Source organism: Poecile atricapillus, chromosome 2, assembly GCF_030490865.1.
Source record: "Poecile atricapillus isolate bPoeAtr1 chromosome 2, bPoeAtr1.hap1, whole genome shotgun sequence".
NCBI lineage: Eukaryota > Metazoa > Chordata > Aves > Passeriformes > Paridae > Poecile > Poecile atricapillus.
Genome location: NC_081250.1, coordinates 53,136,240 through 53,154,744, shown reverse-complemented (window position 1 = coordinate 53,154,744; position 18,505 = coordinate 53,136,240). Strand labels below are relative to the sequence as shown.

Genomic DNA, 18,505 nt, shown 5'->3' with positions numbered 1-18,505 from the left:
ACCGCGTGGTACATAAGTGTCAGAATTAGGCAAAAACATCTCGAAGCCTTTCATTTTAGCCCTCTAAATCTAAGTGTTTACCAGTAACATTCAAGCTAGTCCAAACAGTCAGAGATGAATGTTTGAGTGCAAACCCCTGACACATCAAAGAATATGCATGTGTTTAACTGTGCATCTGTTCAAAAAGTTGGGCCAATGTGGAAAATCCTATTATCAATTAAATAAAAAAATACAATGGGGACCTCTTCAGCTAACGTGAACCACTGTAATTCTATTGACAGCAACGGATCTGTCCTGACTTACACCAGCTGAGGATCTAATTTCATATGCCTCAGAAAACTGATGCAACCTTTTCCATAGCAGCTCAAGAGTTTTTATGCTCTCATGGGGATCAATTCCATCTAGTAGGTCAGCAGGTGTTGAGTTTGTTTTGAATCTGAAGTCCAGTCACACAAAAGGATACTGGGATATGTGCCATCTAATTTTTACTGACCCATGGAGACTCCCCTCCAGTATGGCTATAGGAGTCATGTATTTTCTCCTGTAGTCTAGTGGGACATAACCTGTTTCTTTGAGAAAGCAGAAACCTTTATTCAAGATATCAAAATGAGAACCTGACCAGGACCACAAGCCCAGAAAAGTGAGCATGCTGGAAGCAGAAAGTGCGAACAGAAAATGTTCTGCCAGAAATACACCAGGACCACAAAATATACAGAAAGGTATTTTCTGGTTTTAGCCATTACAATACTGATTTTACAATATTTTACAATATTGTAAAATAATTTTACAGTATTTTACAATACTGTAAAAAAAACAGAAGTTAATCTGCAACTATCCAAAATCCATAGGTCTAAACTCTGCCCACACAATTTCAAGCAATTTTTCTTCCTAATGCAACAGGAGTTTTACATTAGTAGGAACCAATATGCTCAGCCCTCCTACACCCAACAATGAAAAGGTCTAGGGCTGGGATTAGCTCACACTCTTCTGAGAGGCAGGGCATATGTAAAATTGTCAACTGAGATATAATCTCTGGGGAGAATTAAGCAAACTACTCCACTTTTGCAAATCTACAAGCTGTACATTCACAACTTTGAAATGAATCCACCAGAGGATACACACTTAGCTTGATGTTTTGTTCCAGGCATTAAGGAACTTGGGGGAGGTGGGACAGCCCTTTGTGAGAAGGAAGTTTATTTGTAAAAGAAAAGAAAAAAAAACCCTTTGCCATTAATTTTGACAGACCTACTTCTGTCTCTATAGTAATAACTAATTACCTAACTAGTGTAAGACATTTCAATGACCAAATGCAAAGCACTTGCAGGCCCTGCCAGGCTAATCAAGCCAATTTCCAAAACGCCCAAACCAGGAACTTCCTACAATAAATAACTTAGCACATTTACATCTCAAATTAGAACATCTGGAAGAAAGAGACTATGCCTGACGCCAAAACAGGCCTTATTGTATCCTACCACTTTCCACCACCACCACCCCTCCTCCATTCATTTTCTCTAGCCTTTCTGTAGAACAAACACTGATCCAGGTGCAAATGCTCAATTCACAAGGAATGCAGTGAACATAAAATTACTGTAGGTTTGGCTGCTAGTAAATCCCTGCTGTTACTCACCATTGGAAGTTGTGCTGGAGGCAACAGCTTTCTCACTGACATCTGTTCGACTGGAGCATTTCACGATGGAATTCTCCACTTTTTTCTTCTCAGTTGTGGTAGAGCTATGGGACTGTGCCTCCATGATGACTTCTCATTACTTCAGCTCTCCTTGCACTAATACCTGAATGAAACAAGAGAGTCATAAACTCTAAAGACTGTTTGAAAGCTTAGCCCACATCTTCTAACCCCTCTCACCTGAAGAAGAGCCTGGAGCACAACTGAATTAGCAGTTCACAGTTCTGTAAGCTCATCAAATCATGTTTGCATGCATGAATTCCTGAGGAATTTAAAGAAATACTAACACCAAAACTAGGCATGTTTGCCTTTGAAGAGAATCAGCATTACAAACCACTATGCTGTTTGATGGGTAGGTCCATTTTTTTTAATTCTGTGGGGTTTTAATGGAGCCAAGGGGAAAAAAAGGCCAGTATTTTTCTATTCTGCCCAGAGAACTTTGGAACAAGGAAAAAAAAAAATAAATCAAGACAGACCTTCATGTTGACTCTAGAAGCCAAATATTTAAATTTCAACATTGATGGTGTGGAAACACTGCAGCAGGAATTATCCCATCTATCTGTACACCTTGTTACTCATGTAAACATCCCTCACTTTGTTTGTTCAGAAATCTAACTCAAACAAAATTGTATTGGCGAAACACCCCGAAACCACAGGGAAAGACAAATATTATTGCTGGTGGCAGATAATGAGATCACTTTCTTTTGCATGAAAATGCTGGAAATGAAAAGCTCTGTAGAGGTGTGTATCTGGTTATTTTGCCTTTCCTGGATGTTGTCAGTGTTCTCTCCAGTGATACATTCATTTTATACCCCACCAATAATTTCTCCCTATTCTCAGATATTTTACATTCCTGATGGAAACACAAGAAGCGCAAAAATTTCCAAATGGGGAATCTCTGCTTGTGCATCAGTGCAGGCACACCAGGCCCCAAGATTTCTCCAGGCAGGGATCTTAGGATGTGAAGGTCACAAACATTAAGCACTAGTCTGCAGTTCAAGTTAATGCACACCCATCTGTGCAAGTAAGCTTCACACAAATCATCAATATTCAGCACACATCATGTTTAGAACTGAATACCTTGCTACTTTTGTGGTCTGAAATTGATCTATGCAACAACAACAAAAAATAGTTTTCTGCTCTGAGCAACACTGCTTGGTAGTCAAATGGGTCTAAAATGGAAGGAAGTCACACTCTTCTAGGACACCATTTAAACAAAACTTAAAAAAGGGCTTCAAAAAGCCACAAAGTATAATAAAGCATAATTTTATTAGCAGCCTGTTTCCCAAATTCTAACACAGAAACAACACCAAACAAACAAACAAACAAAAATGTCTACAAAGCAAATTCATCACAAACACAGCTGTCTAGTAAACCTTCCCCTTCCCACCTTCCTAGTAGGAGTTCTTTTTAATAGTACAATAGAACACTCCAAAGCCTCATTGTTATACAGTAGGGATCAAAGCAGAGCCCCATCACTAAATGAATCATTATTTAGCTAGGCAGCACAGCCAAGGAACTGGGCTAGATATCACATACTCTCTGCCCCTGACCTAGTGTCTAAGCTTTGGCAAGGCATTCTTCTTCCCTTGAGTTTCTTCCTTGCTAAAAACAGGAATAACAAAGTTTTGCCTGCCATAGAAAAGCACTTCTAAGGCTACTCTTAAGATCTATCTGTGAAAGTGCTATAAATATTATTGTGATCTGTGAAACAACTTCCTACCAGAATGCTACGGGGACTGTCAGGTGTCTTCAGAGAGTAGGAGAGATCTAACAATACTCAACTTGTAACAGAAATTTTTACCCAGCAATGCACAAGTCTCCTTGAGAAGACATCTCACATGAGCTTTGTAAACAGCACCTTTCCAAAGTTCTCATATGCCTTCTCCCTCTTTCCCTTTGCACACCTCATAGAAGGGCATCCCCAGTTTAGTCAGTTAGCTCAAATCTCTTTTGTCTCTCAGTCTCTTGCATTAGTAGAGGGGATGGGGGCTGGCACTGCTGCCAAGCTGTTTACCCCACACTGACAGGAACTTCTTTCTCTATACAGCCCTGGCCACATAAACACCAAAACATGCCACTACCCAGCCTCCAAACACTGCATGAGTGAGCCCTTCAATGTACCCTCCCATCCTCTGACTAACCACCTTTGAGTTAAAATTCTCTAATTCTAATTCTAATTCTAGATTAATGATTTTCTATGCCTCTCTGAAGGAACTAAAAAAGCTACACATCTTCAGTTGTGGCTATTTTTCCTTCCATTGCTTTCTAAGGGCCAAGATGGCCACTGAGATGGCATCTTCACTTACATCAAAGAGTATACTGAAAACCTGGAAAACGAAGCTGCAGAACTCGTCCCCCTTTTTGTTTGGTCCTTGGTTCACAAGCATGTTGATTTTGACTTAAAGTCATGAAAGGAAGCAATTATACTCCCTATTCAACTAGAAAGGAAGAAGACATATACTCTGCCTGCACAAGGCCAGCAGAGTGACATGAAACATTTGGGGAGAGGTCACGAAAATCATGACAGGTATCTAAAGTGGTTCCACTGCCTCCTGCCACAGAGATGTCTAAGCATGCATGTGCAAGGAGCCTTCATTTATCTCCACTTCCTCACTTATCTACACCTCCTTCCCCTCTTCATCCTGATGGGACCTCCATCATAAACTGGTCCTACCACTTCTGAGAAAAGGAAAGTCATGCAGGTACTTTAAGGAGTAAAAGCCTTAATCTCATAAAAAGCATCTTTGGGTCATCTACAATTCAAGAGCAACACGTGGTCAGACTGACATCATTTATTCTCTTGGCTACTTTATTTCTTTCCCCAACAGCCTGCCACTGAGATTTTTCTGGTCTTTTGGGGTCATCTTCTTTACTGGAAAAGAGAATAGCAGACATAATTCAATAGTCTTCATCAGTATCTATCACTTCTCTGTTTCATGCTACCTGGTGTGGACCACAGTACAGAACAGAGGCCTAAAGCAGCACTTAAATTTTTGGACAGAAAATTGCAGAACTGGCCAAGACCTAATACAAACATCTGCTCTTGGTACTTTTTCTAGTTCATGTCTACTTAGTTTACCTTCAAAAGGCTGCTTTTATTTGTGTCAGCATGAAAGAGGGAACACCACTAGAGTAAACTTTCTTACTTAGCTCTACACCCTGCACTACGAGCCAATTGTCCCTGGCACTGCAGGCCTTTTCTGCTGTGCCTTCCTTCCTCTGCTCCCAACCCACACACACAACAAGGTGGCACGGACACCTGCAAGAACTCCTGCAGATCCAGCAAGCCCCCAGTGGTGCATCAACGGTGGCACGCATGGTTGGGAAGATATGGAAGGCCAGAGGAGATGCCAGGACTAATAATTAGAGGGAGGTGGTTTGCTATGTTCTGCCAAGCATGCCCCTCAGGGAAGTGGTCATCAGGAGATCAATATGGTACCCCAAAAATTTTTTTTTTTTTTCCCCTGAAGACTACCTTAACATTAAATTGAAAACACAAGCCAGATACACATCTTCTAGAATCATTATCCTTCAAATTGTCTGACTTTTATTTTCTCTCAGAAACTATACTGAAATATGGGAGCTGCAGATCACCAAAAAAAAAAAAAAAAAAAAAAAAAAAAAAAGTCCCAGGTTATGTAAAGATTTATTTCCATTAGTTGTTAATCCCTATCAAAAAGTATTCTAAAAATCAGCCAGCCTGACATTGTCTCCACATTAAAATACACAGTGGCTTATATTAGGGTGTATGTGTCTCTCTCCAGAATGTGGATCAGTGACTTTCCTGTTCCCGCCTCCAGGCCTGAAACAATCATCATCTATTCGCAGCAAGGAGTCCCACTTTCAAAAAACCTGAAAGCTAGTTTCATCGGCTAGCCAGCATCTCCATGTGCATATGAATGGCAAGAAAATGCTATAACAGTACATGGGCAAAAGCCTGAACTTCCATAGGTAAATAGAGGGATAAACATTCCTTCCTGAAAGCAAACATTCATGGCTTTTTCCCATTCAACCATGCTTGAACCTTTTGTAATATCCCTGAAGCCTGCACAATTAATTCCAGATCCCCATTTTAAACCTAATCCCTCTCAAAACAGTAACCTGCCTGCAGGTGTGTCTCTTCTTTTTAAAATATAAATGTAAACCTTCCCCAAGTGCATATTATATTGGAGGAATTTTAGGAACAAGCTACTGGAATGAGGAGTTAAATGAGGAAAACTGTCCCTTTTAAAAGGAGTGTCAACAAATCACAGTATGTTGGAAACTTATTTCAAACAAAAACATTCTTTCAAGTAACTTAATATTATGTAATTTCCGGTCCTTATGTATGTTGGTTATAAAACGGTGCCTTACAGTAGTAAAAATGATCATATTAATATACTGGGGAGGAAAAAACCCACATCTTTTTGTTCATTTACTCACAGTCCAAACTAACCAAAACCAGTGAAGCAGCCCTGTGCTTGGAAGAACAAGAAATCTGATGCTTTCTGAACATACATTTCAATTTTCCATGAAATCTTTACCCTGTATCAACTCTCCTCTCTGAACTACTTTTTAAATAATTTTATTTATATTGCATACATTAGTTTTAAAGACCAGACCATGCAAATAATTATTGTTAGGAATAGGGTCACTGACTTCAACAAGACTGCTTGCTTTGGTCAAAGTGCTGAAGTGTAAGCATTTAAAATTCTCAATTTGCATGTTAAGACTGGTTTATGTTTCTTGTGAACTTAAATCATCTGCCTTTCTTTGGTTTATTTTTATTTTTTGAGGGGTATTTTTTAACACGCTGAATTAAAAAAATAAAAAAGAACAAGTAAACCCTTTCCCTGTTTTACTTGATGCTGCCATAGTTGTATTCAATTCATTAACAAGTGGTTTGCATCCGCTGAGAAGAGCTGTCTGAAATAGCAGTGTCACAGCATTCATCATCATTACATCAGCAGTAGGGAAGTTCATACTGATTGCTATCAGCAACCAGAGTGCCCCAATCAGCGTGCAAGCAAACATAGCATGTTTAATTTCTCAGAAATGACTCTGGGTAGTTAGGGTGTTCATAGGTACTACTTTGATCCACACTACTGGAAGCAGTCTTTGGGGATACAATACATCTTGAACAGCTCAACTGTATGAAAGTGAAAAACACAAGGGGAGGCATGAAGAACAATCAGGAAATTACAGTCTCTCTCAACCATAAAGGACCCTTTATCAATTTTATCAACATGGGTTACACTGTTCCTTGGGATTTTTTAAGGATAAAAAAATGCATCTTGTTCAGCTACATTCAAATGCAAAATTTATATGAGACAATCTTAAGCTATTATACGGGAGCTATTTCACACTGATTTATACAGGCTTGATTCAGGTACATTTAACTTCCAAAATCCACCTAGATTTCAGCATTGCTTTCTATCAAACCTGCTGGCAAAGCTGCATTGACAAAGTTAGTCCTGACAGAACCTGATGAAAAATGTTCAAGCACTCAGACATTTTAAGAAGTATCTTCCAGATGTAACATTAACGTCTTGGTATATCTCACCATTTTTGTAATATCTACAGGAACTAACTTGTATATTTTTAGAACAATTACTTTTCCCAATATATATATTGGGAAATATATATATATCCTAATATATATTTTTCCCAAGTCTTTGTAAAGCTAAACCAAAATTCTGCAACCCTCATAAACAACTCCAGGGTAAATTTTATTTGGGTTCCTCCCTGTTGAGACAACTACTCACAGTAAGAGTAAGACCAATATAAACAGCACAAAGAGTCTTATATCCATGTTATATAATACCACAAGAAACAATAAGCTGGGGGGGGGGGGGGGGGCAAGGTATCTTATATTTCACAATACCTATCCCTATTTCAATTACATGCAACATCTATAAATGCAGTAGTTGCTATCTGTATATGGAAAGAGAGAGAGAAAGAGAGAGAAAGAGAAAGAGAGAGAGAGAGAGAGAGAGAGAGAGAGAGAGAAAGAGAGAGAGAGAGAGAAAGAGAGAGAGAGAGAGAAAGAGAGAGAGGGAGGGAGGGAGGGAGGGAGGGAAGGAAGGAAGGAAGGAAGGAAGGAAGGAAGGAAGGAAGGAAGGAAGGAAGGAAGGAAGGAAGGAAGGAAGGAAGGAAGGAAGGAAGGAAGGAAGGAAGGAAGGAAGGAAGGAAGGAAGGAAGGAAGGAAGGAAGGAAGGAAGGAAGGAAGGAAGGAAGGAAGGGAGGGAGGGAGGGAGGGAGGGAGGGAGGGAGGGAGGGAGGGAGGGAGGGAGGGAGGGAGGGAGGGAGGGAGGGAGGGAGGGAGGGAGGGAGGGAGGGAGGGAGGGAGGGAGGGAGGGAGGGAGGGAGGGAGGGAGGGAGGGAGGGAGGGAGGGAGGGAGGGAGGGAGGGAGGGAGGGAGGGAGGGAGGGAGGGAGGGAGGGAGGGAGGGAGGGAGGGAGGGAGGGAGGGAGGGAGGGAGGGAGGGAGGGAGGGAGGAAGGAAGGAAGGAAGGAAGGAAGGAAGGAAGGAAGGAAGGAAGGAAGGAAGGAAGGAAGGAAGGAAGGAAGGAAGGAAGGAAGGAAGGAAGGAAGAAGGAAGGAAGGAAGGAAGGAAGGAAGGAAGGAAGGAAGGAAGGAAGGAAGGAAGGAAGGAAGGAAGGAAGGAAGGAAGGAAGGAAGGAAGGAAGGAAGGAAGGAAGGAAGGAAGGAAGGAAGGAAGGAAGGAAGGAAGGAAGGAAGGAAGGAAGGAAGGAAGGCAAGCTTGACAGAATCAAATAGGTGGATTTGTAGCTTGAAATTGAAAGGTACCCCAAGTTAAGAGACACAACATGTATTAATACAATCTTTCCAAATTCATTACTATCTTCAGCCTTTTCCTTGTTACTTTCCTTTGATTTCTTTCCCCCCAATAAAGAATGAAAAACAACTAGACCTTAAGCCTGGTTAATGACGATCTGATCTATTCCTGATAGGTTAAATAGCTTGTGGCAACAATAAGGGAGGATCACAAACACAAAGGCAATCAGCTAGGCAAACCAGTGCTATTAGCATCCTCGTGATTAAGATCCTAAGTGAGAAAATATTGTGGCGTACACTGAACTACTGATTGATGCTAATAGTTGCTTGACTCCAGGGGAATTATATGTTTGCTTATGTATTTGTGCTACAGATAACTCAGCTACCTAAAAGTTCTGAACATATTTTAAACATACACATACAATTGTATCAATAAGCAGCACTTTCTACTGAGGCAGCATCTCAGTTGCTTTAAATACACATCAACCACACCATTTTACAAGTAGATTATATCTGCTTTTGTTTTCGGATTTAAAAAGCTGATAAGATAACCCCAATTAAATGTTTTTACTATTACTTCAACAGATTAAACTCTGTATATAAATAAAACAGATTTCTGCCAGGAAAGAGATGATTCATTTTCACACTCAGTAAATAGAACTTAATGGATAACAACACTGAAGGATTTAGGTCGAACTGCCCATCTCCAACTAGTCTGTCCCTCACAGAAGCTGCTCTTTGGGAAAATGCAATACAAAGCTGATGGAAACAGAGCCCAGACTTAGTGTTTTTACAATTCAGATATGATATATGCTCTGAGGTAAAATTTTACAATCAATTCACTGAATGAAAGTCTTTACAGTAAGGAACTGAACTTTAAAATTAAGAAAAACAAACAAACAACCCCACAACAAAAACAAAACAAATCAAGTCATTAACTCTGCATTTAAGCATTTGTTATTTTTATCACATGGTCTTGGGTTTCCTTATTCCTTTTTTGACTCTCTTACAAACTATCTAAACACAATGGAAAGAATAAAGTTTATTTCTTAAAAAATAGAAAGTGCTATATATCTTTCAAGTCTCCAAACACTTTAATATATTTGGGGACAGGGGTGTGTGTCTAAAACTAGTAATGCACTTACCCTGAGAAATCAGAACTCCTTCCAATTAAACTGCCTAATATTGCTCAGAAACTCAGAATAAGCTGTTACTGCTTGTTTTGCAATCCTACTTGTTCTTGTGCTTCAAATTCTGCAGCAGGAAAAACTCTAATAATTATGTCAAAGTAAGATTAGCTGTAAAAGAATTAGCACAGGGGGGTAGGAAAAAATTCTCCTGTGGACTGTACTCTTTGTAGCAATAGGTTACAATGAGGGGCGATACTTCAAACTTCCCTACCAAGTCTACACTTTGTTTTTGCCCCTGTCTTTCTTCAGGAATTCAACAGCACTAAATCCAAAACAAACTTAAGCAACAGTGCAGTGACTTCCTTTGGCAAGACATTTGTTTTATGAAACCTGGATTTTGGTTCATTCATATGGTCAGGATCTGAAAGGCCAGGAATATTCGGAGAGAGCAGCAAGGGGGACAACAGCAAGAAATGCTGTGTGGATAACATACTCTATGACTTCCTCTGCTGATACTGCTCCCAGGATACTTATGCTGACAGTACAGGCTGCTTTCACCTTTGCCATTTTGGTTTTGCCTTCTTAGCTTGGTAAAGCAAATTACAAACATCTGCAATGGATGTGCTTTGCACCTTTCAATAAAGTAAGAAGTCACTACAACTTCGACAGAAAAACGCAGAAATACTCTAATTTCAAGCACTGGAGCTCAACATTCCAGTGAAATGACCACTTTCTTTACACTTTTTGCTTTATCTCATCAATCCCAACAGATGAAAGATTCCTTAGAAACAAAACTAGATCTATATATCAATGTCAATCTATACAGGAACTGAGCTCAAGAAGAATGTATTTAATGTACATCTATTGCAAAGATGTGCGCTCTGTTCCCAACTTATGATATGCAAATGAAAGAAGAAAAGACTGTATTCCATATTTTACAATTAGCATTTTAAAACAAGATCAAAGGAATCAAGTAGAATGTTTTTGAAAGTGCCATGTTTTGATCACAGTCCCATTCCTGGAAGCCTGTTTATCTCCTCAGCATACTCTCAGGTTAAGGGATACCTTCATCCACAATTTCACGTTCTAACCCAACACGGATGATTTAGCACGTAAAAGAGCTAGGAAATCCCCATATACCCAGGAAGAACTTCAAGTGTGAACGGTACTTTATAAAACTTTATCTTCAGCTTTTATAGTTTACTTTAAGTTTTACACCTGTCTCCTAATAGCAGGAAAACTGCATTATGATTCCTTCATGTTTTTGTAACTGGACAAACAACGGCACAACTGAATTGAACAGCTGCATTACAAATGCACAATCCTCAATCCACTATCCTTGTTAAAATAATGTAATCACAGAATTATACAGCTGTATTATTTACCTAGAAAAAAACATCCATAGTGAATTGAAGAGCCAATCAAAACCCCACCAAACTACATCCTGCTAGTTAAGAATCAGTAGTGCTAGGATTTCATTTTAATATACGTGGTTCAGAACAGCATACTGAACTGACACTAACTTGATCTGTGTTTCTGACTCTTCAGTTTCAGGTATTCATACATCTTATCTAATGAAGGCTTCATTCTCAGGGCAGCTGGATGATGTATTCTTTACACGCAGTTGATTTTCTTGACATTAACAGATTTGTATGCAAAGAAAACAGAGCCTCATACAAAGCAGCAAACATTACTGGGGGGGGTTCAGCTCTAAACCACCAAAAGGTCTGTTGGGTACTTTACCCTGAACTAAGTATCAGACACCAAAAAGATGCAGCAACATTTTGAGCATCAGTAAAAAATAAAGCATAAATTTTTAAAAAGGCCTAATCATCTTGATAATCAGTGTAAAAAATCATTTGACATTTGAGTGGCAACTTCAGCTAAGAAAATTATTCAATCAGATCTCCTTGTAGTGCATTCTGATATTATCAGTTCTGACATGGAACAACTATTTAGAGACAAACACATTCTATCCCAATTACTTTGTCCCTTGTAATCTACATAACCTTGCAGGGGTTTTTAACATCAGTATATTGTTTCATTTCTTATTTTGTTCTTAAAGAGAGAAACCAACTCTTCAGGTCAGCAGCCAATTTAATACACTTTCAAGGTAAGGCAGGTACAATTTACATGTACAGAGTACACCACAACAAAACCACAGTATGATGCCAGCACAATCTTTAAGAAAGTTTTCCCCTAAACCTCTCAGAAAGCAGCCTTAAAAGAAAGCAGGGATTAGAGTGAGCTGGAAGGTAGGGAGGGGACTTACCTCAAAACCAGCCAAGCGGAAATCAGAGCAGTAATTCTACCAGTCGGCAGAGTACACTTTTAGAGCTATAATGGTGAGAAGAAGTGCTGGGCAGCATTGCCTGAAGGCAGCACTAATACACTGCTGACTAATGACTGGGCCATGCGGACAATGAATTTGGGGGTTGAAAACCAACAGAAACCGTGCAGTACCTTGACAAATGGGCTTTCAAAATTTCATTCACTGAATAACCTTTAAGCACAAAATTGGCTCAAGTTCTCTCGGGAATAATATGACACATGTTGTTGGACAATAAGTATTTTCCTTTTTAATTAAAACTATTACACCGAATACATAAACATGATTATAGTGAATAAAATATAAGAGTTAACTATTTAGCACCTAGAAAAGACCAGACTCTGAATGTGAGGGGCAATCCCATACGTTCAGAAGGGTCAACAAATCCCAGGGTCAACCACCTGAGTCACACAAATTCATTCTTGGCAGAATATATTTTCCCTTCTTTGAGATGTAAAGGAGAACAAGAACTTCAAAGGTATGTTTAATGAGCTGCTACAAACACAATTGGTTAAAAGAGGCTCAGAAATTATGTACTAAAAGCTGCATTGTGCTTAGAATTACAACTGAAAAAGTCTCCTTTTAAAGAGCCCGGTCAGAGTCAAGCCCCATAAAACAAATCAAGCCTCGTATAAACTTTGTCACCTTGTGTACTGACAAACACATTGAAACAACAGAATCCCTCTTTAAAGGAGCTCCTTTTTTTTCGGTGCAACTCGACTTCTAATTTGAAAATAGCAATTTTGGCTCTTTTTACAGACAGAATGAAATACCTAAAGTGTCCCTAAATTAACAAGTACCACTTGCCATAGACAGCATCGCCCTTAGCAGCTCCTAAAAACTTCAGAAAAGGATCTTAAAACAGGAAGCTTAGTGAGCTCATAAAACTGTTGTTGGAGCCAGGAACACATAGCATATTTAATCTGCAAACTGTGAGAGTCTACAATGATTTCAGCAAGATCTGAGGCATGCCCTCAAGGTTTGCTGGGATCTGGGATTAGGGAGTTGATAAGAACCCTCTACTGCCCATGGACATGTTTTTCTTCTGCAGTTAAACACAAATGCATAGAGACGTTTGACTGCTGCTTGGCGTTACTGCTCAAGTTATATAAAAGCTTTGCAGCTCCTTTTGCTGTCAATATATCAAAGTTTAAAAAAAATCATCAAAGTGTGAAATTTCATTTAAAGTCTGCCAGTCTACAGCTCTATTTCACAGACCTATCAAATAAAAGTAAAGATGAAAAATGCACTGAAAGAACTTGAAAAGTTTGCAGCAGCACCCATGCCCTATTTTTGTTTATTCTGTCTCATTTTATTTGATTTTAAAGTATAACAAATCAATTCCCTTATAAAAATGACAGAGTCTAAAGGGAGGATGACTATAAAACCTGTGGTTAAAAGACAACTTGAAATCATTATTACAGCTGAACCTTTTGTTGAATAAGAAGCTTCCTCTGTAGCCATTTTAGCATTTTAATTGCCTAACTGCAAGTTGGCAGAAAATATCTTGAATCTTCCAAAACAACCAGAATTACTACAGAATATGAGTGCCAGAAAAACTAAAGCTCTCTTCAAAGTATTCTTTAGCTAGGGATTTACAACAATTGCATAAAGAAGAAAAGCCTGACTTTTAAGGTAATCTACTATAGTCTAAAAGCATTAACATTCCATTACTAAGGTTTTCCTGAGGATTTCATGACTCGTTGATTCACTTTTCCTTCAAGTCTGCTTTTTCTTTGTACATTTCTGTCTCCATATAGTTGAACACATGCAACACTGATCATTAAAATGCCTCCTTCCATAACTCCAAATAAACCCTGCTTTAATAGCCCTCAAATTCCTTATTTATCAGGCAAAGATGACTAACTTTTCACTAACACTGCAACATAAAAATATACCATTCTTTTCTCTAAGATGCAGAATAAAATTCAAATACACTACAGGAGTGCAGGTAATTTAATCAGCCTTCCCCAAAACGAGGCAGGAAGTGTAACTGAAACTTTCATGGGTCAGTATCAGTGCATACATTTATCTTGTTAAAAAGTCAAGTAATCTGCAAGATGAACAAATTATAACGATGTCTCCAAACTTGAGCGTTTTGTTTTTTCCAACACTGTTCAGAAAAAAAAACCAAAAAACATTTATAACCATTGATACTTTTATTTTTTAGCTAAAAACTGGTCTGGTGTTTGAAAACGAACAATCTTTCACAACTGATGATTACATTCAGCAGTAAAACACTTTCTTGGCCACTGTACACCTTCCCAAGCCAAAAATGTTACTCCACTTACGCAGGAAAATGCAGGTGATGTCTTTGTTTTGCAGTACTTCTACAGAAAAGCTTTGGAAAACAGCATGTCCTGCTGAAAACCATACGCTATTATCAGAAGGCAAGAGTGCATTCATTCGGGCACCTTAAGCCATAGTTTTGCTTCCACTGCTGCTTAAAAGAATACACATACACTGAGAGAGTCCTTTTCTTACTCATTCTTCCTACTCATTCAAGATCATATAATCCTGCTTTTAAAGAAATAATCCTCTGTCCTTAAAATAGCCTTCTCTCATAGTTAGTATTATTTATGCTCTTAGAATTGGGCTATACACAAAACTGAAAGTATTTACATACTATCTAGTTATACCCAAACCTTCATTATATAAACAAACTCTCAAGAGGCTGCCTACAGTTTACACTGCTAAACTCATTCACCATTACTTTTAATATTTATTTCCACGACTGAAATACAGTGGTGTGAACATGGCAATTTTTACATTTTAAGGTTACTTTACTTTTAAAACGCTGCATTTGTCTTCCTTCAAAATAATCATGACATATATAATTAAGAAACTGTCAGATCATTATTAATTTTTAATAAAGGACCTAAATGAAATAATTATAGAAATCAATCAGTGAGGCACCTTTCCAAATTATAATGCGATTGCACAAATATTCAAACTACTTAAGGCCAGTTCTGGCACATTTCTATCCATAATCTCGTTGAACACCACATGAAAAACAATTTTGGAACACAGAGAAACCTAGTGATTTCTCACTATTCCAGCAACTTAAAATGATTTCAAAACAGATACCTACAGCACAGAGAGAGAGGCAGCCGTGCCCTCCTAAAAATGTTTGTTGGTTTAATCAGCCACATATCTCAAGGCCTCTGGAAAATTTCGCTTCCAAGTTTTTCTGTAGCACGCACACAAAAGAAACGAAGTCTGCACGCTGAAGCTTAAGAAATCATGTTTATTGAGCCTTGGAAATGAAGCGGGAAGTAGCAGGGGCGCGACGAAGAGGAGCGTTTTGCAGTGGGCTGCTACTTAATGCTCCTTTAGTGAAGCAGCCTCTAAAACGTGACACTGTGTATCAAACGGACAGCTATCCGTACCTCTGACTAAAAGGCTCTTTGAGATCCGTACAGTCCATCATTTCAAACTGAAGTGGCAGCTGGAAAATGTGGAACAGCTGGCAAGGAGCTGGGAGAAAATGTTTTACATAAATATATCTACATACAAACTGGCAGAAGGCCACGGACACCGTACCCGCAGGACCAGATAAAAACTACGCACCAGAGGGTTAAAAACAAAACTGGGGAGTGAGATGGGGAGCGGGGGGCGTGTGTTTCCTTTTACCTTTTCTCTTCACGTGGTGCGCGGCTTGGGGAGCGGGCGCTAGCAGCTGCGGGCCCGTCCGAAGGCGCGGGAATTGTGCCAACACTCCGCCGACTTCACGGGACAATCGGAACCGCGGCGGACACGCGCTGCTCCCACCCTCCCAAGTTGGGCGGTGCACGGCCGGGCCGCGGTGCCGGCCCGGGGCGGCTCCGAGAGCTCCCGTGGGGCGGCCGCCCTGCTCCTCCCGCCCGGCCTCGGCCGGGCCCGTCCCGCCGCCCCGCTCCCCCGCCCGACCCGGTGCCAGCGGCGGCGCGGAGCGGGCCGAGCGCTGCTCCGCTCCGAGAGCCGCCGGCACCCCCGCGCCCCCCTCCCGACCGGGACCCGACCGTGCCCTTCCTCGCAGGGAGCAGCCGGAGGGAGCGACGGCCCCCCGGGCGCGCCTCCGCTCCGCCAGATGTGACAGCGGATTCTCTCCCGCTCCTCTCGCCTTTCCCCCTGCGAAGTTTGTGCCGGCCTCCCGCCACACGGGCGTGAAAACGCCCGGGAGTCGCTCGGGGAGCAGGGGCGAGAAGAAGGGGGTGGAAATAAAACAGCAGCTGTCGCCCGCACATCGGCAGCTCTGCCGCGGGACGAGCCCGGCCCGGCCCGGAGCGGGGACTGCCCCCGCCTGGCCCCGCACCCCGCGCCTCGGCTCCCGCGCTCCGTGACAGCCATTTTGGGGGTTAGACACCTCGGTCCCCCCGGCCCCCCGCCTCCAAGTTAGGGAAGCGGGAAGGGGGCCGGGAGCGGGGCCGGAGCGCTGGGAGACGACAAGAAAGTGGCCCGGAGTAGAGCCGGGGAAACAAAGAACTTCTCGCCCAAGTGGGTACGTACCTGCCGCCGCTGCCGCCGAGCCCCCGCGCTGCCCATGGGCGAGGGCCGGGGCCGCCCGCTCGTCCCGCGCCGCTCCCCCGCCGCCGCGGCTAGCGGGGCCGGCCCCCGCCGCGGCCGGCGGGCATCCCGCGGGGCAGGGGGACGGGACGGGACACAGGCGAGACGGGGGGCGGCAGAGGAGGGCCGGCGGGTGTTGTTGGTGGTTGTTTTATCCCTGCCCGCCTCCCGCGGGGAGCAGCCCGCGCCTCTGCCTCCGTGTGGGGGTGTGTGTGCGCGGGTCCGACATCAGTTTCAGTGATCTTGTAATCTGATCCCTTCTGACTCACTCGCACTGACTGACATTTCTGATTTGGTTCAACAGAAAGAGCGGGGGGGAGGAGAAAAAGAAGAAAAAGAAGAGAGGGAGCAAAAGAAAAAAAAAAAGTATCCCCAAATCCACCGCCTGGTACCAAACGGTTTTGGGAGGGAAGGGGGGACCCCTCCGTCCCGTCCCGTGCCGCCCGTCCCCTCCAGCCCCGCCGCCGCCCCGCATTGTTTTGGCTCGGCGCAGCCACCGAAGGAGGGGAACAAACACATCGCGCCGAGGTACTCACGTGTCGGAAAAGTTGTCCCTCTCGCTTTTCTCCGTCTCGCGCGCTCCTCTCCGCCGCCTCCTTCAAGTTTTACAGATGTTGCAGGGCTGCTCGTCGTCGCCGCCCCCTCCTCCCAGCGCTGCCCTCTGGATCAGATCAGGGGAAAGGCTCTTTAGGGATAACTCCCGACTCAAACACCCTCCGCTAAACTTTCCCCCTTCCCTCCCCTTCCTCTGAGCGGCGGAGAGGGCTCCGCTCTCCTTCCCCCCTTCCCTCCGCCCGTTCGGGACGCGGCTGGCTGCTGCCCGCGGCGCGGGTGCCGCGGGCCCGGCGGGGAGCGGGGCCGCTTGCCTGGGGGAGCGGCGGAGGGCTGCGCCCCGGGGTGCGGGTCGGGCCGCGGCCTGCCGGGCTGCGACGCGCGCTCTCGGCATGACACCCCCGCTCCCCCCTTCCTCCTCCTCCTCCTCCTCCCCCGCCATCCCCCCGGCCCGGCCCGGCCCGCCCCGGCGGCGGCCCAAGGGCGGTGACACCCCGCCCACAGCCAGGAGGCAGCGCGGGGCGACGGCGGGCCCCCCCCGGAGCGGCCCCTCCGCCTCGGGTCGCGCTTCCTCCGTCTCCCTCCTCTCCCGCTCCATCCTTCAGCTCAGCCTGCATCTGCAGCCCCGTTTCCCGCGCACTCATGCCGTGGGCACCCCTTTCTCCCGACCGCCAAAAATTCAGGGCTTTTCGGGGGGAAACGTGCCCTCCGGGTGGGTTTTCTCTGTGTGCTGCGGCTTCTGGGCTCGCGTTTGCTCTGGCGCCGCAGGCTGACTTGACTGGAGGACTTCAAGGAAAGTTTCACCTAAGCCATGTGACACCGAAAAATTGCTCTTTTGGTGAAAAAATACGAGTGCTTGGGCGAGTGGAACAGTGGCAGTGATGCCTGCGTCTGCCTCCCCTTTCCCAGCCCACATGCCAACCTCCCCAGCACCCTGCCAGGCTCCTCTGGCCTTCTCCATATAGAACAGGGCTCTCCGCTGCCTCCTCTTTGGCCATCATCTCCTTTTTTCCCCCGGGCTCCTTGCGAGCAGCATGCTGCGGTTCAGAAACAGCAGGAACTAGGATGCCATTTGTTCCAATATCTACATCCTTCGGGAAATGATGTGACCTGACAAGACACCTTGCCTTTTTGTCTGCAGATTGCTCCCCTGATATTAAAAGAGTCTGAGAAACCGTAAATGAATATTACCACAACCATTTTCTATGAAGTCACACGGTGGGACTGGCTCTCGGGAAATGTATGTGTGTGTTTGTATATATATATATATATATATATATATATTTATTTATTTATTTATTTATTTATATGTGTATATATGTATTTAAGTGTAGCCATTACAATGTCAGATACTTCATATGCACCTTTGTTCATAACCTGTCTCACAACACAGCCAAGTAAAGATTTGTTTCTGATACGTACAGTTTAGCAAGGTACCCGAGCTCGGGCTTCATTTGGAAAGTCCCCAAAAAATTAGTGGTTCTTG

The 18,505-nt window shown here is 43.1% G+C and overlaps 1 protein-coding gene across 1 annotated transcript in view; it reads right to left on the bottom strand.

Moving 5' to 3' along the window:
• GLI3 (GLI family zinc finger 3) overlaps positions 1-17,122 on the bottom strand; it is a 204,521-nt gene extending 187,399 nt beyond the window's left edge. The window contains exons 1-2 of the mRNA XM_058833075.1: positions 17,004-17,122; positions 1,628-1,790 (exon numbers count right to left, since the gene is read on the bottom strand). Of these exons, the coding sequence (XP_058689058.1) occupies positions 1,628-1,751 (124 nt within the window). The 5' untranslated portion in view covers positions 1,752-1,790; positions 17,004-17,122. The remainder of the gene's footprint in view (positions 1-1,627; positions 1,791-17,003) is intronic.
• Between the last annotated feature and the right edge of the window lie 1,383 nt (positions 17,123-18,505).